At 44.3% G+C, this 25,158-nt stretch overlaps 10 protein-coding genes across 10 annotated transcripts; 6 read left to right on the forward strand and 4 right to left on the reverse strand.

Annotated features, from left to right (window-relative positions):
* Nucleotides 1-226: 226 nt before the first annotated feature.
* On the forward strand, nt 227-1,361 carry N7471_001008 (uncharacterized protein; the record flags this gene model as incomplete). The annotated part of the gene is made up of 2 exons (XM_057273729.1): nt 227-870; nt 938-1,361. 2 exons carry the CDS (start codon nt 227-229, stop codon nt 1,359-1,361), a joined length of 1,068 nt encoding a protein of 355 aa, XP_057141908.1.
* A 326-nt stretch (nt 1,362-1,687) lies between these two features.
* Nucleotides 1,688-2,572, forward strand: N7471_001009 (uncharacterized protein; the record flags this gene model as incomplete). Its single annotated transcript, XM_057273730.1, has 5 exons — nt 1,688-1,819; nt 1,867-1,983; nt 2,143-2,226; nt 2,280-2,370; nt 2,427-2,572. Coding segments are annotated over 5 exons (570 nt in total), but the record flags the coding sequence as incomplete, so codon positions are not given.
* A 202-nt stretch (nt 2,573-2,774) lies between these two features.
* On the forward strand, nt 2,775-2,974 carry N7471_001010 (uncharacterized protein; the record flags this gene model as incomplete). The annotated part of the gene is given in 2 exon segments (XM_057273731.1): nt 2,775-2,799; nt 2,817-2,974. 2 exon segments carry the CDS (start codon nt 2,775-2,777, stop codon nt 2,972-2,974), a joined length of 183 nt encoding a protein of 60 aa, XP_057141910.1.
* A 1,013-nt stretch (nt 2,975-3,987) lies between these two features.
* On the forward strand, nt 3,988-7,272 carry N7471_001011 (Male sterility NAD-binding; the record flags this gene model as incomplete). Its single annotated transcript, XM_057273732.1, has 4 exons — nt 3,988-4,269; nt 4,321-4,585; nt 4,661-6,819; nt 6,883-7,272. 4 exons carry the CDS (start codon nt 3,988-3,990, stop codon nt 7,270-7,272), a joined length of 3,096 nt encoding a protein of 1,031 aa, XP_057141911.1.
* Nucleotides 7,273-9,348: 2,076 nt separating this feature from the next.
* N7471_001012 (uncharacterized protein) lies at nt 9,349-10,397 on the forward strand (the record flags this gene model as incomplete). Its single annotated transcript, XM_057273733.1, has 5 exons — nt 9,349-9,384; nt 9,433-9,750; nt 9,812-9,973; nt 10,033-10,225; nt 10,279-10,397. The coding sequence occupies 5 exons, from the start codon at nt 9,349-9,351 to the stop codon at nt 10,395-10,397; spliced, it is 828 nt and encodes a 275-aa protein (XP_057141912.1).
* Nucleotides 10,398-15,876: 5,479 nt separating this feature from the next.
* N7471_001013 (uncharacterized protein) lies at nt 15,877-16,213 on the reverse strand (the record flags this gene model as incomplete). The annotated part of the gene is made up of 2 exons (XM_057273734.1): nt 15,877-16,067; nt 16,210-16,213. The coding sequence occupies 2 exons, from the start codon at nt 16,211-16,213 to the stop codon at nt 15,877-15,879; spliced, it is 195 nt and encodes a 64-aa protein (XP_057141913.1).
* A 1,561-nt stretch (nt 16,214-17,774) lies between these two features.
* N7471_001014 (RTA1 domain-containing protein) lies at nt 17,775-18,769 on the reverse strand (the record flags this gene model as incomplete). Its single annotated transcript, XM_057273735.1, has 3 exons — nt 17,775-18,010; nt 18,071-18,450; nt 18,510-18,769. The coding sequence occupies 3 exons, from the start codon at nt 18,767-18,769 to the stop codon at nt 17,775-17,777; spliced, it is 876 nt and encodes a 291-aa protein (XP_057141914.1).
* A 452-nt stretch (nt 18,770-19,221) lies between these two features.
* N7471_001015 (Zn(II)2Cys6 transcription factor domain-containing protein) lies at nt 19,222-21,422 on the forward strand (the record flags this gene model as incomplete). Its single annotated transcript, XM_057273736.1, has 6 exons — nt 19,222-19,316; nt 19,384-19,455; nt 19,523-19,957; nt 20,023-20,235; nt 20,293-20,552; nt 20,623-21,422. 6 exons carry the CDS (start codon nt 19,222-19,224, stop codon nt 21,420-21,422), a joined length of 1,875 nt encoding a protein of 624 aa, XP_057141915.1.
* Nucleotides 21,423-21,532: 110 nt separating this feature from the next.
* Nucleotides 21,533-21,923, reverse strand: N7471_001016 (uncharacterized protein; the record flags this gene model as incomplete). The annotated part of the gene is made up of 2 exons (XM_057273737.1): nt 21,533-21,809; nt 21,862-21,923. 2 exons carry the CDS (start codon nt 21,921-21,923, stop codon nt 21,533-21,535), a joined length of 339 nt encoding a protein of 112 aa, XP_057141916.1.
* An 83-nt stretch (nt 21,924-22,006) lies between these two features.
* On the reverse strand, nt 22,007-22,828 carry N7471_001017 (uncharacterized protein; the record flags this gene model as incomplete). The annotated part of the gene is made up of 3 exons (XM_057273738.1): nt 22,007-22,407; nt 22,464-22,744; nt 22,794-22,828. 3 exons carry the CDS (start codon nt 22,826-22,828, stop codon nt 22,007-22,009), a joined length of 717 nt encoding a protein of 238 aa, XP_057141917.1.
* Between the last annotated feature and the right edge of the window lie 2,330 nt (nt 22,829-25,158).

Below are 25,158 nucleotides of genomic sequence, written 5' to 3' on the forward strand. Positions count from 1 at the left end.
AAACGGCCCGCTACAATGGCCCATAATCTCCTGCTGATCTTTTGGCTAGCCAATTAATAGCCAGTTTTGAAACCCTAGCGCATAGTACTTCGGACAGTGATGGAGACAATGGGTTTTGTCACCCGTGAACTGACAGCTATTCACGGCTCTTAAAGTTCCTTCGCCTTCTATATTCTAAGAAGTTTGTACGGAGTCCCAAATCCAAAACTGATGAATAAAAGAAAATATGCAATTATACAATGTCTTTGCCTTCGCCATCGTGCGTGACCAGCTCATCGCCAACACAATCCTGGTTGCAATCGCCACCCTCCTGGTAATATTGCGTGGTGTCTCCCGACGAATTCGAAAAAGCCATTTAGGATGGGATGATGCGTGCTGCGTCGCAGGGCTATTTCACACATATGGAATGCTCGCAATGCAATTCCACTACGCTCGTGTTGGGATGCGACACCACATCACGACTATCCCCCCAGAGAATGCTGTATTGATCGCTAAGATGCTCATGGTCTACCAAATTGTCTATTACAACGCCATGGTTCTGGCTAAATTTTCTTATCTCGCCTTCTACCTGCGCATCTTTGTGTCCAAGGAATTCCGCATCCTGACGTGGATCTGTATGGGCTGTGCTGGCGCATACTGGACTGGGAGTATGCTCCAGATTTTCTTGATCTGCACACCCTTCGAGAAGAACTGGAACCCGACTCTGCCGGGTCACTGTGCGAGTCAGAATGTGGCATTTTCGACAATTGGAGCCTTTAACCTTCTCACCGATGTGATGATCATGGCATTGCCGATTCGCTTCGTTTGGAAGTTACAGATGTCTATCGCGACTAAGTCGGCGTTGGTTGGAATCTTTGGATTGGGTATCTTGTACATTTCCCCCTTTTTTTTACCCCCCAAGGCTCCCGTCGCAAAATCTAATGAGTAACTACCACAGTATCTCCTCCATAACCATCATCCGCATTCGTGTCCTCACTACGGTCGATTTCACCGATCTATCTTACTCGATGATTTGGGCTGCCTTCTGGAGTGTCACGGAGCCTGCCCTTGCCATTTCAAATTCCTGCGCGCCCATGCTCCGGCCGATTCTTAAGGCCGCTTTCCCGTCCTTGTTCTCCAGTGTCCGTGCTGAATACTCGACGCAGCCGTCGACGGGACCCAACCTGAGCAAGAATAGTACTGCGAAACGGGCACATGGCTTGGATGAGATGGATAGTGAATTTCCGCTCACGCAATTGGACCAAAGACCAGGATCGGCGGATGGAGGGTCGTTGAATGATCATTCGCAGGACGGCCGCTCGCACTATACACTATATCAAACCCCTAGGTCTGTTGTTGGGACACCTAAAGGGTTGTCATAACACTGCATACTATCCATTACATTTTATTTGTACATTTTCTCTCGGTATTCTTGATGAAATTTTGACATGAAACCACCCCACGCTTCCTTCATCGATGAACTATGTATTTTGTCGTCCCCTAGTTAGTGCACGTAGTGGTATGTGTAATGTCGAGACTCGGTGACTGAGGACCGAGAAATGACGGAAGACCTGACGGCCGATGAAGGAGCAAAAGGTTCGACCGGGGTCGGATTGTATGGTAAATAACAAATTTCGAAGCTCAAAAGCAGCGCAATACAAATAATGCGAGAGAGATGAATATCTATCATAGCAGTGGCTTGTTGTAGCCCGTTATTGGAATCGAGGCACCTGTTGTGACACTATTTTGCCTCAGGCGGAAACGTCAGAGCGAGACCCGCTCTTCTCCACTTGTCCCTTTCAACAGTTTCGTCAAGATCACTTTGTATCGATTTATTATGGTAGCTCTTGATGAAAAGAACATTTTTTTTTTGAGTTTTAACATAAGGAGCGAAAGCAACTCATTGCGGAGGTGGTACGTTACGATCCCAGACTAGCCGATCTCCCGCGTGCAAACCTTTTCCTACTTTGGTTCTCGGATATCGAGTCCTTCAGAAGTCTGCAAGTTAGCAGGTTGAGCCTGCTTTTAACTGGCGGTATTGGACGCTGGCATGCACAAAGCTGAAGGACGTGCCTGGATTATGTAAGTGCATGGTGTATCGCAAAGTGCTTTCATGATCACAAGCTAACACTTGATACACGAAACAGCCACGACCACCACCAGGCGAAGAAGATGAAATTCCCTATGCTCCTTCATATGACTACAAGGGTTCCAAATTTGACGATTCCTGGAATTGCGAATAAGGAGGTATGTTGACAGAGAACATTAGGATGATATAGTGCTAACCTCCTTACTTTCAGTGCCTGCAACGCGACAATACCACATGCGTCCTAACTGGGGGTGATCAGCCCGGGCTTGAGTGTGCTAATGTCGCACCCTACAAATTGAAGGGTTCCAGCGCCCGAGATACAACCTAGACCTGGCTTAAACTTTTTTTGGTGGCATAGATCGAGTCAGCAAGCGGAAAGCTAAACTCCTCAGTGGCCCAAATCACCAGGACCTGATCAACACCGAACAGGTCAAGAATCTAGTACCCCTTGGGACCCAAGAAAGCTGTTATCAGGAGAGTTGTCTGTGTGCTTTCCTCATGTGAAGATATATGAGCAGAATACAAAGATATAAATCGCGTTCCATTGGCTGCCTATTCGTGGGAGCGAACACAGGGTCGATGAACTCCCGACATTATCGCACCCGTACCCCAGTCATCCCCAGCAATATTGCACATCGTCAGGTGGCAACCGATATATCGCGCATTGTGAGATGCTGAATATTATTTCTCTGGATACATTTTCACTATGACAACTATGAACCGAGTGATCCGTTCACTACCATCAGAGGAGCTGCTGAAGATGCGTGGGACTTGAGTGGAACTGCTAGCATGCAGGTAGCTGCAGAAGATGAGGATAGTGTTCTTGACTTTGACGGTGATTATATTGCCGTTACTTCGAGCTCACAATCCCCGTCGCCTTCAGACTCCGATATTGCTCTGCGATAGATGAAGACACCAGCAAATATGTCGAACAAGGGGTTTCTTTATTCCTACACTTAGGCTGAAAATATGGTATTTGCTCTTAAGTAGAATGATCTGCGATATACGGAGTATGCAAAGAAGAAATATATTAAGTGAGTTCGCACATTAGCCTAGCCAGGTAGAGCAATCAAAGAGCCAGATCGTGTCGGATCCACGCAAGAAAAACTCAGTTACGTACGGGGCACTCCGTACAGATATTCATTTTTCAGTCCACATATAGCACTGGCCCATCATGCTGCATGCATGAGACTACATAGCTAGTGGGGAAATTCTTCAGCTGAAGCATACCCGTGGACAGCACATACAAAGTAGGTAAGCCTACTTCCCCTATGTATAGTCTGGATGGATCGCCCGTGCATGCAATAGGAAATTGCCAAAATAATCAATCGACTACAGCTTCAAGTCTTCCCAAGGTTTAAGGTGCTAGCAGGGTTGGAGGAGAAGAAGTGGTTGCTCACCGCAATTTCTACGTGTTCATATTACTAGTTCCTCACGTCCTCCACGGGTGGCGTATAAGGAATAGAGCTGAAGCTACATTATTAAAAGTCTGTTGACATCCCATGTATGAACACCCAATAACAGGAGTATTTGGGCGCGTGTTCATGCGGCTGTGTGAGCTGAGAGCTGGGCCCCGCCTCACTTGGGCAGATCATAATTTTGGATACATCAGATTTGCGAGGTACCACGAGCATGAACCAATGAAGACCCCGAAACTCTGAAAATATCCATTTTATTTACGGGGTACATGGATGTACTCTACAGATATGCATACCCCTCTATGTGACGAGACCTATAGATGCAGCTGTGCTCTCGTCACGCGTATTGTCGTGTGGCAGTGGGGAGGTGAAGTTAGCGATGCAGGCGGATGCAGGCGAACTGGATCTGCATAATGTAGTAGAGTATATATTGAGCAGCCCCCAGAAAGCCATTGCTTTTTGGTAAAGCTTTGATTTGGATTTGTTGGAATTCTCGTCAAAATGGGATCCGTCGCTCCTCAACGAACTCCTTTGCGGATTTTGGATACCACCGCCGAGAAGCAGCCCAATCGGCTCTACTGTGTTCACCCTGTCTCGTCGGATATCTCCCAAGGATGGAAAAACATCACTTTTGTAGACCTGGCAAATGCCATTAATCGGATGGCTCTTTGGCTCCAGGAAAATGTCGCCTCTTCCGATGCACCGCAAACTCTGGCATATATGGGAGCCAACGACATTCGGTATTGCGCATTCATGTTCGCATGCATGAGACTCAGACACACAGTAAGAGAGTCAAATTCGAAGGTTATGGGAAACTTGTTGACCATGAGATAGGCGCTGCTTCTCTCCCCTCGTAACTCGGAATCAGCCTCAAGTCATCTCCTTGGTGCTACTGGGTGCTCCAAGTTTGTGTATAGCACCGAGCGGAGCAAACAGATTGAAGAGTTAAAAGGGGCAAACCCAGAATTGCAAGCATGGGTGGCACCGGGTTTGTGGGAGCTGTTCGATAGCAGCTCCGGCCCTGCGCCCATGGTGAAGGAGCCCGCAGAGGATTCAGAAGATCGCATCGCAGTCTACATCCACAGCTCTGGTACAACCGGTTAGTGCATATCATTGTCCAAATACATGGCCCAATTGAGATCAAGGCTTCTCTAACACTCCCCTTTCATGGTAGGCCTTCCCAAACCAATTCCAATGACCAATGGGTATTTCCACGTACTTGAGCAAACCGGTCTTCTGCCACTTCCCAGGAACCGACAAAGCAGTATAGTGGCTATCGCAGAAAGAGGTAGACTGATGTTTGTCATGAGTCCCTTTTTTCACTTTATGGGTATTCTGAGTATCATGCAACCTATTCTCTTCGAGACGCCTTTTGTGCTGAGCCCCGAGAAGCCCCTAACGGCAGAGCTTCTGGCTCAGATTGTCACAGACACCAACCCTGAGACATCTATCATTGCACCTTCTGTTTTGGAAGAGCTTAGTCAATCTGAGCTCGGTATGCAGTCTTTGTCTAAGTTTTGCCTCGTTGCATTTGGAGGAGCACCCTTAGCACAGGAAATCGGCGATCGCATCTCCGAGATAACTCACCTCCAGTCGGTTCTGGGGTCAAGCGAAAACGCACTATTTGGCGCGATGAAGCACCAAAACAAACGCGACTGGCAGTACCTGGAGTGGAACCCCAATGCTGGATTTGACATGCGTGATGCCGGTGAAGGCTTCTTCGAGCTCGTTATCCCGCGTGGGGACGGCCGGGCGGCTCACGCTGTCTTCCATACATATCCCGATAAGGATGAGTACAAGACCGGCGATCTCTTTGTTCGTCATCCAGAAAAGGAAGGACTTTGGCTGTATTCTGGACGCCGCGATGATGTGATCGTTTTGAGCAACGGAGAGAAGTTTAACCCTACCACTATGGAAGAGATAATCTCTAGCCACCCACTTGTTGCTCGAACACTCGTTGTTGGTCAAGGTCGCTTTCAATCCGGTGCCATCATCGAGCCCAATTGGTCTTCATGGAGTGGCGAGCCAGATGCATTGATCGATGAGATCTGGGCGAATATCAAGAAGGCCAACGAGTCCGCCCCAGGGCATGCCCAACTCATGAAAAACCGCATCGGGGTGTCATCTCGGGCAAAGCCATTCCAGATTACACCGAAGGGTACTGTCAAGCGACGTATCGTGGTTATCGATTACGCCAATGAAATTGATGCGCTCTATGCCGGTGGCGATCGGGTCGATGCTGCGCAGATACCCAAAGACGCGACGCATCAAGACATCATTGCCTATGTCACTGCAGCCGTGTCGGAGATCTTGGATGTCCCCTCTTTTGATGAGAATGCCGACATTTTCTCATCGGGTCTCGACTCCCTACAAACCCTCCACTTGGGTCAAGTTCTTCAAGCCTCTCTGAAGTCTGCTAGACCTGACTTGGGGTCGGTATTCGGTAGCCCGCAACTTTACTCCCGTCCTACCATCGCCCAACTGTCTGGATACATTCTTGATATCCTCCAAGGAAACGACTCAGCTCCTGATGCAGCCATTATGGAGAGCGATAGCGACCGGGAAACGAGAATCGCTCATCTGATTGGAAAATACACCGAAGATTTTGGAAAAGGCCACGCAGTCATTCTCACCGGATCCACTGGCTCGCTTGGAGCCTATCTGCTTCACGAGCTTCTGAGCGATCTCAGCGTTACCAAGATATACTGTCTCAACCGATCGAATGATGCAGCACCTAGGCAATTGCAAAGCCTGGGCGAGAAGGGATTGCGCACTTTTAACAAGTTCCCGCGCCGAGTGGAATTCCTCCAGGCACAATTTGGTGCCGAGAAATTTGGGATCGACGACGCAAAATATGACGAGATGTTGCAGGAGGTAGACACCATCATTCACAATGCCTGGAAGGTGAACTTCAACCACAGAGTCGAGGCTTTTGAAAACCCCCACATCGCAGGTGTGCGTCGGCTCGTGGAATTTAGCGTCGCCAGTGAAAAGGAAGCTCACATTCATTTTATTTCGTCCATCTCCACTATTGAAGGTTACAGTCCAGAGAGAGGTCCTTCAATACCTGAGATTATCTTTGATGATCCCAGCTCGGCACTCCGACAGGGATACGGAGAGTCAAAGCATGTCTCTGAGAGGATCTGTGCTGCCGCCTCGGCTAAGTGTGGTGTTCCGACCAGCATCCATCGTGTTGGCCAGATCGGAGGCCCGACGACAGAGAAGGGTATGTGGAATAAGCAGGAGTGGGTGCCATCCTTGATTGCCACATCCAAGACCATCAAGCAGATCCCGAATGGATTGGGATCAGTGTCTGTGCAGTGGGTTCCAGTGGTTAGTATCGGCTCGCCTGCTCGTTTCTTTTTCATCAAAATCTAATAAGCTTGGGTTATTCAGGACGTAACTGCAAAGGTTATCATTGACATCGTCCGAACCAGACGTGGAACACAAGAGGATGAGCCATGTGCAGCCTTCCACATCGTCAACCCCCGGGCCGCAGAATGGCCATCACTTATCCCGGCAGTGACTAAGTACTTCGACATGGAGCCGGTTGATATCAAAACATGGATCGAGACTCTTGAGAGTTTCACGAACCCCACAGAAAGTGATCTCCAGGACAAGCCCGCACTCAAGATTCTCGACTTTTTTAAGGCTATCTCATTCGCCGATGAAGCTGGTCCGTGGACTGAAACCACCAAGACTCAAGCTGCCAGTAAGACACTGCAACGACTGGGGGCAATTGATCCGCCCCTTATGGAGAACTGGATAAAACAGTGGAAGTTTTGATAGGACTGTTTTGCACGTCATGGCACAACTCAACTATTGTTAGTGCTAAAATCTAGAAGAGCTTGGGGGTAAACATAAGGCCTATCTGTTAGATGATCCCATCTCACATGGATACCTGATTGTACAGGCTTGTTTGCTAGATACCAAGGGTATAAATACCCTGATTTCCATAAATTGAATGATCAAGGTTCATTACTTCTCTCTCTCCCCAATCCAGTAGCAGGAACATGTTAGCAGTCCTCTTTTGGCCCCTGATTCCATCAGGATCCATATTTTTTCATCAGGATCTATTAAAATCCATTGTTTTTCATCAAAGATAGTGCTTCAAAGTGCTATCTGTACCTTCATCAAGAAGTCAAGAATAAGTGCTTCAAGTACTAGATCTTGCAATCAATCAATCAATCAATCAATCAAAGTTCAATTAACCTGTTGCAGTCTAACTAGTTGCGTATGACTATGCAGGTGCTTCATCCAACTGAAGCAAGAACTCGAGTCCAAACGCCGAGTTGGGATCACCAAGTATAGTGCATCCCAAGAGTATACAGATGCTGATCGTAAAGAGTGTGGAATCAGCCCATTCCTGTAACCCGTAAACCCACAAACCTAAAAACCCATAAAGCCATACATAAGAAATAAACATATAATGACTGCCATGGAGTGCACCCTCCATCTTCTACCTCTCACTTCTCACTTCTCACTCTCCCTTTCCATCCTCTGCAACCTCCCCCTGCTAGATCTTGCAACGACAGAGCCAACAGAGCTTTTGTTTTCATTGATTGTCAAGTGCTGTAAAGCATTTCATCGCCTTTATCAAAATGGCAAAGCCACAACACCGAGCGCGCCAAATCCAGGTGCCAGATAACAACAATTGGTACGAAGAAGAAGGCGTTGCTGTTGCTGACCAGTCTGTCGGCCTCCCGGAGATCGGAAGTTTCAAGCTTTACAAAATTACACCACTCTTGAAAGAGAGAGAAGAACTTAACATGTGGATTGAAAAAGTCGAGAAGATTTTGCAAAGCCACAATCTCCACAACCTGATCAACAACTCTATCCCCTGGCCAATGAGAAGGAATCCAAATGGCCAGAAATGGAAGACTCTCTCAAAGCAAGTGAGAAGCTGGCTGTCAGACAGCATGGAAAACGATCTGTTGCAAGAAATCAATAGTCCTGGCAACCACATTAACTTTGCTGATGAATTCATGGAGGAGATCAAAAAGCATATGAAGGGTGAGGGACATGGGGCGCTGAAGGCAGCAATGACCAAATTCCGTACAATCTCACGGAATCAATTTTCCACAAGTGAAGAGTTTATCAATGCACTCAAAGCAAGATACAGAACTCTGTCAGATCTTGAAGGAAATATGCCCCCATACTATGCTTTGCAAACGATGCTTTTGGAACTGATGGAGGTGCCAGAATTGAAAAGCTTCATCGTTGTCAAGGACTGTGAATTGAATGCAGTTGAGAACCCAGTAAAGGACATTTCTATTATCGATTTCTATCGGTATAGTACAGCAATCCAGGATTATATCAGGTTCACAAATGCCGTTCTCTAGGCCGTATCTCCTCGGCAGTCAACAACGCAGCTGTCAACAATGCCAGGAATACCCAGGTACCCCGACGATCATCTAACGCCATTCATTAAAAAAAATACTTGTGATATAGAACTCCAGCCTATCTCTACCCCATCAGAAAATCATATCGGTTGGCCAAGTAATCGCTTGAAACTAGAATACCTCGATGCCAGCTGCTTATGGGTAAGGAACTTGTTCTCTTCTGAATTTAAGTGTAGAAGGCGAAAATAAACACCACACGACACGATTGCTAGATACCATCGAAACACGTCGTCTCAATTATGCGGTGTCCCCCTGGTCTAGGAATATAGCATTCCTCGTAATTAGGACGCTAGGCCGAGGCTCTCGCTTATAGGTTATATGGCTTGGCATTAGTTACTACCAAGCATGTTCGGGAACAATTATTAATTCTCAAAGAACTACCCGTGGACCCAGCATTCTGTCCGCAGCCAGCTCCTCCTCCTCTTTATACTTCCACTGCAGAAAGCATTACGGCCCAACAATGGAAGCCCCTCTGGTAGCTGTAGTCACTGGCGCCGTAAGTCTTTCCCCTCTTGTTTTAGGTCCCCCCTCACCATTATTGCAGAACCGTGGTATCGGACTTGCCATATGTGCTGCACTAGCTCAGCAGTGTTCGGGTCCCTTGATTCTGTACGCAGCGTCACGTTCCGGGGCTTCTATCGATTTAAGTGGCCTGACTATTCCCCCAACCGTGTCAATTCGCCCTGCCCAGCTGTCCCTTACGGACCAGACTAGTATCTCCGCCCTCAGTACCAGGGTCAGAAACGAGAACAAGGCCTGCAACGTTCTCATTAACAATGCCGGGCTATATTATTTCCAGGAGAACATCACAGCCGCACAGTGCCAGGAAACTTTTGACGTGAACTATCGCGGCACGCTCAATGTATCTAATTCCACCTATACCCCCTCCTCTTCCCCATGTCATCACCCATTAACCAGCTCAGGTTTGTCAAGCCTTCTTACCAATTATGTGTAAGGGTGGCCGCATCGTCAATGTCTCTTCTCAATCTGGCCAGCTCAAATACTTCCATCCTCGCTTGCGGACGCGATTTCTGAGCCCTGATCTCAACCTCACTAAGCTGGATGCTCTAGTTGAGGAGTACATCGTACGCTGATTTGATCATTTATCTTTATTTCCAGCCTGCTGACAACCACCTCACTCTAGCGCTCAGCCGACGAGCACACTGCAACGGCATCGGACTGGCCCCCTCTTCCTTACTTCACTAGCAAGGCCGCTCTAAATTCCGCCACACGAATTTTGGCCCGCGAAAACCCTCGTCTGTTGATTAACTGTTGCTGCCCTGGGTGGGTGGGCACGTCGTTGGGTGCGCAGGCGGGCCAGCCACCCAAATCTGTTGGTAAGTATGGACTTTCTCTCTCCCATGGGGCTTTTATCTTACTATTATATTAGAACAGGGAGCTAGGATCCCGGTGCGACTGGGGATTGGGGAAATCGAACAAATCAGTGGGCGGTACTGGGCGAATGATTCGGTGGCGAGTGCGGGCTATGGGAAGGTTCAGGATTGGTAGTCTAGGGTACAGTTAAGATTGTCTTATAGGTGATTTGTGTAGATGGTTTTTTATTTGATAAATGCTATAAACCTGATTATCTAAGAATTGGGGATTTTGCAGCAAACCTTTTCTTTCTTAATTTGCTTATATTTTCGAGATACAGCCTTAGAGGATTTCTACAGTAGCAAAACCCGAATTACCAGGTGTTCGACCTGAAAGCTTTCATCAAGGATATTAAGAATGGCATAGATACCGTAGTCATGATGAATTAAACCGATCTCATCTGTAGGAAAACCCCTAAGAGGAGGCCATCCTGTCAAACGTATTGTATAATACACGACATCATAGATCCTCAAGGAGTCCATGTGTCAACTCGGGGCAATTTATTCCCGAGAGAACTGGACCTATAACGCAGTATGTCTTTTTTAACTGGGTAGACGATGATTGTGGAGATTAGCATTTTACAAAAGTTGCCGACTGTATAGCGGAGACTTTTATAGTGCGGCAGATCTACTAGCCAACTCTTTGGGACGATCCAACTTACCTGGAAAAGTCTCCGTCTCATTTTGATTAATAACCTTTGGAAAAGCGCTACCCTCGGAACATTTACAGGGCCTGTTGGACATGATCGTATCCTAGTGAAGGCCTCCTTAGATTGGACCACGCCCAATCTCCGTGTGTATCTTTCATAGATCATTGCATGTATTGATTTGCCCACGTCATGCAGCCACAAAAGCCGGTTGGCCTTGAATAACATAACGATATCAAAACCTAAGGGCCTGGTAGGTAGATTCAACAAAAACATACAAGTCGAATAGTACGCAATCTTGTTTGCTTGGAGATGACATAGAGGAATCTGGTTCAAAGGAGCCGGATAAATATTGGAATTTTGCAGATAAAAAACCATCACTATATCGAATGTAGCAGTACGAATGACAGACAGAATGATCAAATAATGATTCCTTAGTTAGTTAGAGCACAAGAAAAAATCAAGAACATACAACAGTGAGGATTCGCTGGTGGTCACCCACCCAACTACTAACTCACCGGCGTGTGGCTTATATGTAGTCATTAGTCGGGTGGGTGTCGCCTGGGTGAGAAATGGGTGAGCGCCGCTTTACGGTCGCGCGACTAGGGGTGAGAAGGGTGAGAATGATCTATAGACTATAGACTAGCGGCATAATTACCCTTCTATATATAGCGGTATCGATGATAGCGTAATGTTGGCATTCCACTAGGCTTCGATTGGCACTAATAAGAACTATGCCTATGTAAAATTCCCTAAGACTATAATTCCTATTAGCTCGAAGAAACTTTATTGATCATAAGAAAATGAAAATCTGTTCTCTAAAATTCGACTTAAGATTCTTACTTAACGCCTACCTAGGTAGGCTGGCCTTATTATATAATAGGGGCCTTAGCGTATGATATCTGCCTATCTTATTAACACGTGATACTAACTCCTTATCCTCTTATCTGCGATATAAATAACCTATCTCCTAAGGATATGGACACCTCTTATAGTAACTAAAATTACTCTACCGGGGAGTTTCCTTAAGTCTCCTCTAATACCGCCGCTTACTAAAGAAAAGTCGAAAACCACTTAACACGTGCTAAACTACTTTAAGCTCTATCGTATAGGCTATAGGCTATAGTTTTAGTGGTAGTACCGGCTCGCTTTAGACGAATATACGGAAGTTTTATATGTCCTAGATAGGGACGATTCTCTCCGAGGATATATCGAAGATAAAGTTAGGTGAGTACTACTAAGCGACGCTATTTTAAGGCATTTATTTCGCTATATTATAGGTACGACTATAACCCTTATCGTTCCTACCTAACTATCCGAATGCTAAGTCCTCTCTATAATATTTTCTATATAAAGATAGTCGAGGAGATTTTATAGTAACTAAAGTAGTTCTAACGAAGCGAAGACCCCTCCGCTAGTTTTACGAATAAGGTCGTTACCTTTTACGAATAAGGTCGTTTACCTTACCACTTCCCGAATTATAATACCTAATAAGATAAGGGATAGAAAGTAGAGTTATTCTAAATAGGAACTAGATATATCCTTTAAGTATAAGCGGGTACGCTACCTAGGTGTTATTATTAAGGTGTGCTATTCGTAAAAAAGTTAACGCGTTTCGTACTTAGCGGACGAGTATATCCTGAATACTAAGGGAAGCGTAAACGCCGTGATTACCCTCGATATTAATTATAAAGGGTCTAAGAAAGCGACTATTACCGTATAGCGACTAAAATATACGACTATAGATAGTATAGAGGAGCTTTAGGCGACCGCTATAGTCGAGGCGCTAGTATATTCCCTTTAAGCGCTAGTCTTCTTAAAAATTATATACTAATAGTTATAGCTATTTCGGATAGATTCTAGACTTCTAGTTAAAGTAACGGCACTCCGGCTGTTATTATAGGACTTCACGACTAAGGACCTCTCGCGAGAGTATATAAGGCTCGATTGAGAATTCACGATAATATCGAGATAGCTATATAACTTTCTCTCACGCGCTAAAGAAGAATAGAGAGCGTAGACACTTTAGTAAGGTTCTACTAATCGACTACGGCCGGGTGCGCGAAAGCGTCGTCATCCTTAAACTCCTCCGGAGTATCTAAGTTTAGAAGAGGAAGGATTAGTCGAGAAGAATAGAGAAAGTAAACGTGGACGTCTTAGTAGCGACTTTCGTCCGGACTTATTATAGTGAATATATTAACCTAAAGCTAGCCCTATACTATATAGATGAGATTGAGAAGCGCGTTAGTGTCTATAAGGTTAAGATAGGTTTGAATACGGAGGATAAGTGCTTAGTAGGATCCCACTTAGTGAACTAGTTAAGAGACGAGCGAGATACACGAGGGGACTATACCTCAGTTTTATAGTTGGTCGTGTATACTTAGTGTGCCTTAGGCGTCACTATAGTATGTTCTTAGCGTAGTATTTATTATAATACTAGGCACTTATTAGATTGGATTAATACGCTTACAGAGCTCGTGATAAGGATAGGGTCTTTATTATTATAAGGTGGACGTTTCTAGGAGGTTATAGGGGTTAGATGGTAGGAAAGAAAAACTAAAGATGAAAGGTAAGAAAGTAAAGAGATAAAAAGGTTGTATTTAGTTAATTGAAGTATATTCAATATAAAGAAGATATTAACCATATTCCGAAAAAGATTATTATCTCGGTGGTTATAGTCTTATTTATCTCTTTTGAAAATAGATCTAGATAGATCTAATTAAATGTGTTATCGTCATAATGATAGATTTAAAATGCATTATATAGTTATATTATTAAATCATATCTAATGTTGCATTTTAATAAATTCATATATGGTTTATATTTATTAAATCATTATTTGTAATGTTGCATTTTAATAAATGCATTGTATGGTTATATTGTAATGTTGCATAATGCATTGTATGTTCATATTATATTTTACATTGTATGGTTATATTATTAAATCATTATTTGTAATGTTGCATTTTTAAACTAAAATGCATGTGTATAGTAGTTTTATCATAGTTAGTAAATATATATCTCCCCTTTCAAAATACAAATTTTATTACTTTTCTTATTTTCTCACTTTCTATAGGTCGTATTAAGTTCAAAATTTATATATATATTAAAAAGCACTTTTCTTATTTATATATAAATTTCGAATTAAATGCGACTGGTAGAAGCTAAGATACGATGATTATAGTATTAATAACTAAGCGGTTTTATGAACGCCAAGACCATGATTTTATACAATTTCGAGCCCGGGGGGGGGGGGGGGGGGGGGGGGCTCGACGACCCCCCCCCTTCGAGCCGGGGTCCGGGTCGAGCCTAAGAAGTTCGACCCCTAGCTCGTTGCGGGTCGGGTTTCGAGCCCGGATTTTGGGCTTGGGCCCAAAGTTGGGCTTTGCGGAAGTCTACAAGGGACCATATTTTTATGGTGAATAATAAGTATGGGCTAGGAACCCCGGATATGAACATGGTTTATAAAGCAGCTTTGAAAGAACGGTTAATACTAGTCGGGAAAACAGACAATCCAAGTCATGATAAACAGCTCGAAGGAACAATCTCATTGGATACACTTCGAGATTACGTTTTGAACTATGATGTCCACACAGGGAAGAGAAAGGCCGATACTACAGCCAATCGATCTGGGAAGCGTCAGAGATAGGACATCTGATGAGGTATGATACAGTAATATTCGAATTCAGTTATACCCCTGCACTCTTACGACTTGATTCCCGGAGAATAAATCCAGCAGCTTTGAGTCCTGATTGGATAGGGCTTGAAGCCCCGCTTTCAGACCGCTTACCAGACTAGTAGGTGTAACTTACAATACAGTTGCAAGACACCAGAAGATGTATTGTACACGAAAGTGCTATACGCATGCCACCTGTGCCCTTCCTCAATCTGGTAGGAACTAGGTCTCCTCGTTCACTCACCCGTTACCCGTCTGTCTCTGAGTCAAAAACCAAATAACCTTAATGGACATGGCCCCTAGGCTCTCTATTTCGAAACTTCATCTGATCGTTGATATGGTAGAGAGCCAGTCGTTTACCACGTCACAGATGGCCGGGGAAGCTGAATGCACCACTCTTACGATTATCAATATTTGGCCTGTTTCGAATAATCTATGAATACCCGAATCGGCTGAAAAAAGACTGAACACCACTGACGATGACAGTCCTTTGCGACCACCTGTCCGAGAAGCCTGGTCTTTACCTCGATGAGATGGCTGTCTTCATGTGGGATGAGTTCAAAACCATGATTACGACCTCCAGCATCACAAGAGCCCTTATAGCGACAGGTTGGTCAAAAGGGCAGCATGCCAGCGCGCTAAAGAGCAGAACGGGGACTTGAGAGACTATTACCTACATACTTCGCCGAGTGTCAGTCGTATCACCTAGTATATGTTGATGAAAATGTTACTGCATTGTGGTTGTATTGATGAAGTGCACAGCTATCAGTCGAGGGCTTGTATTAGGAGGTGTCCAAGCGGGCTCACTGTTTCATGATAGAAGTCCACAATATCATCTCACGCGCTCCAAACACAGAATAGCGTATTTGAAAAACAAAACAATTGAATCACTATATTATTGCTGCAGGATAGACAAATATAAAATTTCAAGCTGTATTGCAGCGTCAATCAGGCAGTCAGAACCATTCTTAGGCCGATGGTCCATGAATCGCACTGAATTCAAATGGTGCCACCATCCTTTTCGCTTTTTTGTGTTTTGCTGAAACCCCTCGGTTCCAGCTCTCCCATTCCAGGATCTCTTCCTCTGCCCGCTTAAGCAAGCAAGCTTGATTCTCAGTATGCTGCTCTAGCCTGAAAACATTCATTTCCAGCTCATCAATAAGATCTTCTAAAGATTGAGTCGATGTTCCACTTATCGATATCCTCCGGGCTAGTTTGCGGGTGACATCAATCATAAAGTCACCCCCTTCTGCTATTAAGGCTCTCAGTCTCCTCTGATAGTAGGGTGTATTTCAGCGCCACATATTGAGAGAGTAGTTCCCGAGCTGGATCATTGCTAGTTTGGCGGTATACAAAGTGCCTCTGATGTTGACATCAATCACGCTCAAATCGGGCTCTTTCGGCTCCTGATGGTCTCCAGAATACGAAAAGATATCATCGGGGCGATGAATGCCGGCATTTGCGATGACATGCGAGATCTTTCCTGTGCGAGAAAAGAGAACAGCCTTTTGAAAAAGTCAGACCTGATCACCCCATTTTGCGATATCACAGTGAACGAACGTAACCCTTTGGAATAAACGATGAGCGATATGACAAGGCAATATACAGGAGTGGCTTGCACTTACCCATCGAGTTCTTGTTCCAACTTCCTTCCTCTCTCTTCGTCAGAGTCGCCGATGCAAACTCTAGCTCTGATTATTTGGTCAATTATTTTTCTTGCCAATGATGCCATTTTTGATACATACCCTGCGGTAACCAAAGCACGAACATAGGCTTCGCCTAGGCCATTGGCGCCTATTTTACTGTGAGTATTCAAGGAACATTAATTGAAATTGCTAATGTAATGTGCCATGTCCGCTCATTGTACCGACCAGAGGTGATACCAATGATAATACAGCAGATGCCGGAGAACACATATAGAGGGCATGTCAAAACAAAGGTTATCGTGCTGCTAAAGCCGAGACTTCCAACGACAGTGGGAAAGTGATGGAGAATCTACGATGTGATGATCCAGAGATGGAGAAACAGAGCAGTAGATTCAACTGGGAGCAAAAGGGACGGAGAGGAAGAAGAGAGAGAGAGAGAGAGAGAGCTATCTGGCTATCTACTACTATGGGGATCTGTCCCATGTGGGGACTGCTGCCTGAGGCAGAACCAGGCACCCAACAGAAAGAAGTTGTTGAAGCCGCAGGCACTTAGATGCATATTCTGCATAAAATCCAGCAGGTACACGCGCGGGTCGGCCATGGCTTGCTTCAATCCGGCGAGAGCGCCCTTGGACTCCTCACTATTGACCGTGTCCCTTTGAATCCGGTCGTGGGCAAGTTGGCGCTCTTCCGGAGTCAACCATCGTGTTGTTAGTAGGTGATCGGGCAGCATGAATATGCCGAGACCTGCAATACCAAATGTAACTGCACCCTCGATGATAGTGTCGCTGTTGTAGGATTTATCATATCCTGCGTGACACTAAATAAGGGCGCAAGATATGTGGCTTGTTTCCTCTTTGCCAGTGGTGCATCTGCTGTCAATTCGGTCATTTTGGGCTGGGTCTCTGCCACACTAGGCCAGACGCCAGAGAAGAAAGCCGCTTCTATTGGCTTTATCAACGTTGTGGCTAACGCATCTTATATCTATACGGCCTACCTCTACCCAAAAACTGATGGCCCTCGTTACTTGACTGGAATGTCGGCGAACACGGCATTTGGCATTGCAACTATTGGGAGTGCTTGGGCTTTGAGGTGGTGGCTGCAGAATACAAACAAGAAGATCAGCAGGGGTGCTCTGCCTAGTGCTGGTGATGTTCTTTATGCCTATTGAGAGATTATCGGGAATGATCTTGTCCCGTGTTTTTATGTCTGTGTTGAATAGGAAACATGACTTTGTCCACGGTTGACGTTACCTTACGGCGATATTTAACTTTGAGCTGATCTAGGAATCCTCTGAGAAAACTGCCTGTCTTTGAAAGCAGATATCAAATGATACAAGTGCGTCATAGACTTATCTATAAGCCAAATAATCTAAATCTAAATCCCATCAGTCACTGCTGTACAGAGCCTTAAAATAGCTCCTCCATGGTTTCAGTTAATATCCAATAAGCATTCTCGTGCGCATCATGATTCACATTAGCGGCTTAAAAGCCGCCAAACCCACAGGTTCATAACCAGCTTTGATCCGCCATTCTTCTTGTGGTTTATTTATCCTCCATTTCCATGTCTCGTGAAATTGCCTGAGGCGTTCTCCAATTTTTACCCACAAGCAGAGCTGGATGTAGACCAGTCAAGCAAATACACGCAATTGAAACCATAGCGCCTTCGAGGATCATCAAGGCTATCTCGTCGTTGGCCAATTTACTGTGAAATCCACCCTGGAGCTCGGCCACTCGGAATGAAGATCGAATCAATATAGTTAGAACGGCAGATGTCAAACCTGATAATCAAACTCGAGTCAGTGGAATGCCCATAGAAAAGATCGAGGTGATATACATACCAAGCAAAAACGATCTCCTCATCCAGCTTGCCGGCCGTTCCTGAGTAGGGGAATGCAGGCGTCTTCCTCGTAAAACCCGGACTCCATACTCAATCGCTAGAATAGAGAACACTACCAGCGATGCAACTTGAAAGACCAGTCCAGCGATCATGATGTTGACACCAGTATCGTGAAGTGACTGTTCATCGGCAATTGAAGTGATGGCTCCACCGGCCGCTTGCAAGATCAGGGAAATCAAATCGCAAGTCACGAACAAGTAGGTGTAGGTTCTTGGTTTCAAGCGTGAGAACTCTTCGCCGTAAACTGTAATAATACGACCGAGGCATAGATAGATTCCAGCTGTGAAGAATGCCGGGGCAATGGTGAGACATATCAAGTACCTAATGTATCACGCCTCGGTCAGCATATATTCAATCATGTGGTAGGCTCGGTAACTTACATCAAGAAAGCATTGAAGCTGAATGGGTTATCATGTAAGAGAATTCGGCCCAAATATCCTATGATCTCCAATATAAGGCCCGCGACCATTGGCACCATGAAACTCCAAGATCGAAATACGATACCCGTACCGATCTGTCCAATGAGTAAGATGGCGAAAAGAGCGAGATAAAAGATGTTTCCAGCCATGTTAGGCTGATACTGGATGTAAGCATCACTTAACGGACATGTTTGCAAAGTGCAATCATCCGTATTGGACATGACCACGTATAGTAAAGAACCTTGGAAGATTAAGTAGGCTAAAATGAAGTTTGAAGACAATGAGTGCTGCGATTGAATTGATATTAGCAAATCCATGATAGATTCGTCACTATTTATGTGCAGACCCAAAGATGTTTGACGCTGCCTATCCACAATCAATAATCATTATGAGGCTGTGTGGGTATTTTTAAAACTTCAACTTGAGGTAATCTCACTCCCAAATCCTTCGAATTTACAGTCAAACCAATAATCAACGCTGCCATGAAGATTGATACGATATAGTGGATCCCAAGTTAAGCCGTTGCCTGGCGGGTCACCGATGCCAAGACTTTTGCACTTCGACCGTGTCCTTGTCCGTGTCCGTGTCCTTGTCCTTATCCTCTTCAACTCGCCCATTTCCTTGTCCTGATGTACCTTTCACCAGAACAGATTGACTATACTCAATTTGGAACATGGCATCTACGTCGGGACACATCAAAACGTGTCAAAACTGTGCTCGTGGCAAAATCCGATGTATCCGAACTTCGGATTCCTCTATCTGTGATCGGTAAGTAGTGAAACTCGATCATCATTTTTATACTCAACTATAACCATATTCTAATATAAGGTATTAGATGTCGCCGCCTTGATAAAGAGTGCTATTTTCGGGCCGCTCGACCTCGTTACAACCCCGCTAAGAAGGGGACGTAAGGCTCCCAAATTCCATCTGATTCGTGACAGTGAATATAAGCTGACGGAAGCTTAAAAAATCAGACGAGTCGAGGCTCTCGAAGCCAAAGTGGATCAGCTCTTAGCGCGAGTCGTTAATAGCCAGCACACTAAACACCAGCCTGATGTTCCTTTAGCCCTGTCTGACCCGGAACTTCATTCCATTCCAGATAAACCCCGAGATGTTATTGATCGCGGGATTGTGAGATTTGATGATGCCGTCACTCTTCTTGAATCTTTTCGGGAAACCTTGATGCCATGTTTTCCATTTATCTTTATCGCACCGGAAGTGACGCTTGCTCAGCTGCGAGCGGAGAAACCGCTTCTCTTGCTGGCTATCCTCAAGGTCTCATCATACAAAAATGCAGCCGCTCAGCAGATATTGGAAGAAACATTCCAAACAGCAGTTGCTGATCAGATGATCTTCGCCCATAATCCATCTATGGACGTATTGCTGGGACTCCTTGTGGCTTTGGCATGGTGAGTCTAATTTAAAGTGGTTTTATTGAAGACGGCACTACTGACTCAAAGCCTCAATATCCCAGGTTGCAGCATCAGTCTCAGCATGAAAGATTTTCCAGCTACCTTCATCTTGCTTGGAGTATAGTCGGTGATTTGCGGCTTGACCGGTTGTCGGAAACCCAATCATTCTATTCACGGATGGCTATGAGCAAGGTCTCTTCAGATGAAAACAGTAGTAGACATTCGGTGAACGAGAGAAGACGAGCTCTGATTGGATGTTACGTGCTATCCTCATGGTCAGTAACAATGCCCATATCTCCCTAATATTACTGACTGAGTATGGGTGTGTGCAGTCGCTCGACAATATTGCAAAAGGATCGCATGATGACTCGGCTGTCATATGTTGAAAAGCATGCACTTGAATTACTATCAAATGCTGAGATTGCCAGTGATCGCTGCTTAATACAATTAGTAAAATTACAACAAATCTTTGAACGAATCGATGATGCTGTGGTCACTACTGCGAATCCAGTACGAGAGGTTGATATGCATGCATTCCAAACCGAAATCAATGAGTACAGAACGACCTTGCTGGCAACGTTTTCGGACAATTGTAAGTGACACCGCTTGTGAGTTTGATTGATTAGACTGGAACTAATACTAACTCAACGTCCACAACATAGCCCTACTACAATTTCACCTACACACTCTACAATTGTTTCTATGCCAGGCTTGCTTATTTGATAAACATGAAACAGCCAACTATTCGGCTTCGTCCGCGCCTCGCTCCCATGCAGACTTAGGGCTCCCACCACATCTCCAAAGTGGCCACCAACCGTTAGACTTATCACCCTTCCAGGTTGAATTTCTCAATCGCGGCATGACTGAAGCAAAGAAATTCTTTGATTACGTTTTCACATTTGCTCCGGATACTTATCGACTGATCAGCCATACGCAATGGCTGCAAACAGGCTTTAACTTGGTTCTAGGCTGCAAACTGGCCGTCACGGGGGCAAAATACGCCCCACGCAGTCCACATGTTCGTGCCCTATGCTCGGCTTTGAATATGCCACACGTTCTGCGGGCCGCGTTGCAACGGATCCAATGGCTCAGCAAGGACAGAGTGACTGTAGATGGGAAACAGCACTCCAAATACTTCTACGAGGCATGGCTGTGGCATATTCTTGAATGGTTCGAGCAAAAGTATCACCTGGTGCCCTCTGAAGATACGACCCAAATACCTACAGGATTACCCGATGGCGGCCTCGGACCGTCTACTTTGGCCAACAGCACAACCTCGCAGGGTGTCCCCCTGATGGGTGAAAATTATGGCGCCACACAAGTAGCACAGGTAGATGATACTGCCTTATGGCCGGACTTCCTCTGGAACATAAGCACGGATGACATACTCAATGGGTATATGGGGTTTCCGGATATGCCGTATCCCACATTACAGCCTGGATATGACGTGCCACTGCCATGAGAACAAAAGACATTGACACTATGCGAATGCATAACACCAAAAGAGACCAAATAAAGAAACCAAGAGCTTGTTCCCGCGGTGGCATCGCTTTAACTCAAATTTGTTGCTGTTTACACTAATAATCCAAGCTCAACAGGAGCTGATTTGATTTGGTCCTCTTGGATCTCGCGAATCAACGCATTACTCGGGTAGTCTTCCAGATCCAGATCCATGTATCCGCTGGATGCACATTTCCTTCCTGAGACAAAGAAGGAATGCCCATTGATACTCCTGACGCTGAGGATTCTCAGCAGGCACTGCGTTGCGTCTTCCGCCTGTGCAAACTCTACCCCAACACTGGAAACATGCTTGAACGCCTCATCCGACAGAATGTTTGTATTCACATACCTTGTGACTTGATCAGCAATTGTACTTCTCATGATAAAACGGCCGTGCTTACCATGGGGAGATGACGTTGACCCGACTACCATAGAAGAAAGCAGTTCTTCTCAATGAATGCATGATCCCGCGCATGGCCCATTTGCTCGCACAATATTGAGGGGCCCGCGGACAGTCCAAAAAGGCTGCCCCTGATCCAATCAAAATCAAAGATGTATCTTCTTGCTCGGGTGAGTTTTTCGTGCCATTTTGACGGATGAAATGGTGGGCGCAAGACCCAGGAAGAATGGATCCGTTGATGTATCGCATTTGAAAAGAAGCTGTGTCAGGCGCTGTAAAGCCAGATCCTCGAGTCCGGAGAACAAAAACTGGTGTGCAAAGCAGTAAACCTTGGCGTGCATAAGAGCGATGTCACCAAGGCCCTCATCACAAGCACTAGGCTCCTTCATGAACGCTGCTGCGGCTGTTTGGATAGTCCCTGCTGGCAAAACAGCTTGTAAACACCGACTCAAAGGTGTTAGCGGTCGTTCTTCCGAAAACGCTTCGTTTAAGATTTTGGAGTCAGGCACCGATGACCCCACTTTGGTAGAGAGGAAGGCTTGTTGTGCTGAAAGGTATATTCGTTAACAGCGAACAGAATTAAAAGGGGAGTATGGAATGTACTAATCTGATCATCGTCGTTTCTCTCTTCAATTTGTTCACCAACAAATTTTCGACCGCGCACGTCGTAATCCTCAATGTATAGATAGCTCAAGGCGCATTCAACGGTTTCCTCATCGAATTCCGTCCAATCAATAGCCCCACTCGTACCATTCTTAATCCACTGGTCGTTAACACGAGCTTTCAATACCGGTGAGCCGCACGACGAAAGGACTCTAGGATGAACGTAGTAAACAGTTTTTTGAGGGCCAACAATGACCTGGACTGGGCAATTTTTGAACGTACTTCATTAATGTCAGCACAAGAAAGTACAAAGTATAGGGGCCTACCTACCTGGGGAATTGGTGGAAATTTGTACGCGATGCCATTGCTTAACGAATCCTATATTTTCAATCTGAAATAAAGTATACAGCCTTCACTAACTACGACTGGTGAGCGAAGACGAGGGTTCGCTACATGTGAGAAGCATGAGGGGAAAGAGGGAAGCTAGGTGGCGAAGCTGATCTGGCACGATCTGGCCAGATCGCCAAATCTATAGAATGATTCTAAGTAGCTCTATATAGTATTACGGTACCGTGACAATGACTCATTGCTAGCAATACAATAATTACGATAACAGTTTTGCCAAAATTATGAGGCGGTGAACTAATTAGGCCTAGCGTGTGTCGGAATTAGTTTCTCCGAATCAAGATGAAAGAGTTTGGGGGTATAGCTGATTTCGAAAAATACTGTAGGAAAGAATACTATAAACCATTTGCCAATTTGGACCCATAGGAGGATTCTTATGCCAAATCCTTTCATAACTTAAATCCCTTATACCGGTTTGCCGCATTAAGGAAGCCATCTGAAAGAAAGAAAAATTGCGAATCTTGCCCTAGATCAGATTAGCTTCCATAAATTCCGTTATAAGACTATGAGCCGTGTGTCGAAACCGATCTATACATTTAACGGGTTGTGTCTTACTATAGGGCTTCCACTAGAAGCGTATTATAGACTAGAGACAGAATGATAGAAGCGATAAGACAAATTTCCTATCCTCTAAGATTGTAGAGACTCTGCCTAAAGAACGATATAACGATAAGTTAAAAGTTTTAGATTAAATAATTGAATTTCACTAAGCATTAGGATTATAAGGGATCCGCCCTATTTTAAGAACTAGGGATTTAACTCTAAGAGGTCTATAATATACTAGCACTACTAGCGAGATAAATATATAACCCCTTATTCTATTATAAGGATTCGTTAATACGTTTATATTCGCGATAAGTCACCTAAAAGTCCTACTCCTACTTTACCTAAGTAACGCTTCTTTCGAATATAATTTAATCCTTCTTCTTATAGATAAACGCCCGCTATTCCTTCGATAATAGAAGGTTGGATTCCTCTAAGCAATTCGCGTATAGTGTATTAATATTAATACGCCGCTTAGTAGAAAGTATATATAACCAAACGCAGACAAAATAGGATCCGGGCTTATATGCTATGAACTTGATCTTTATACGATAGGAATCACTAGCATGGTAAGATATATAAAGCTAGGAGATAGTTCCTTTCATTCTAGGTAGTGTTAGTTTATATAATATTTGCTAGATAATATGAAGACTTATGTCTAATTAATGCCAAAAATGCCTTGCCTTTATAAGTCTAGATCCGGTTGATATCAGGCTAAAGGATTATCAAACGCTATAAGCAAGCTAACTAGGGGGTAGGGCCGTTATTTAAGCTTTTTTTGACTGCTAGAGCAGTAATACCATATATATACTAGTACGTGCCACAACCCTATAGATCTGTCTTTACTAAACAAAGCTAAATATCAGGGGGGTCGAGAGGCGAGCTAGCCTAGTGTTACGGATATGCTAGTCACTAGACCTTGCCAACTCCCATGGGACTAAGAAAATTTTGGTCCCATATCCTAGTCCCATCTACTCCTATAGGACTAAAAAAATTCCGGTCCTATTACCCTAGTAGTCCTATAGGAGTTATAGGACTCCTATATAGTCCCACGCTAGTATAATTTTGCTAAGGATTTCCTATTTTAGCTATATAAAACTATAAAGTAATCAGATAAAATACTATTATTTATAGGCGTATAAGTGTCCCTACTTTTAATGTCTAATAATATAGTTTTTTTATATAATATAGTCTATAATAGAGTTAATAAATAACTTAAGTCTATATTAAAAAGTATCTATCTTTAAAAAAAATATTATATACTAGATTATAGTGGCTTATAGGCGTAAAGGAGATTTAAATATAGTATTAGAAGGAAGTGGTTAAGTAAAATATATATTTATATAGAGGTACTACACTATATTTTCTATATATTATTTAGAAAGTATAAATTTAATAAAGAAGGCTTAAAAGTAAGAATTTTCTTTTTAAAGTTATAAGGGATTATAGATACCCCTAAATCTAATTAATTTCCCTTTTATATAGGAGTCCTATAGGAGTCCTATAGGAGTCCCGTCGAATAGACTAATAAGTAATATATAATAAGTGGGTACTAGCCTATTTATAATATATCTTCGCGCTATTACTCGTTTAAACTCTACTAGTAGCCGAACGCGACTCTTACGATTATAAAGGTAGGTGTTAGAGATATACTTTTTAAACCCTCTTCTAGTTTAATAGAATTATTATTCTAGTATATTATAATACGAACTATATATTAAGGCTAGCTCGTTATCCTAGATTATAT

This window comes from Penicillium samsonianum (assembly GCF_028829775.1).
Source record: "Penicillium samsonianum strain IBT 33392 chromosome Unknown utg000001l_segment0_segment0, whole genome shotgun sequence".
Classification (NCBI taxonomy): domain Eukaryota; kingdom Fungi; phylum Ascomycota; class Eurotiomycetes; order Eurotiales; family Aspergillaceae; genus Penicillium; species Penicillium samsonianum.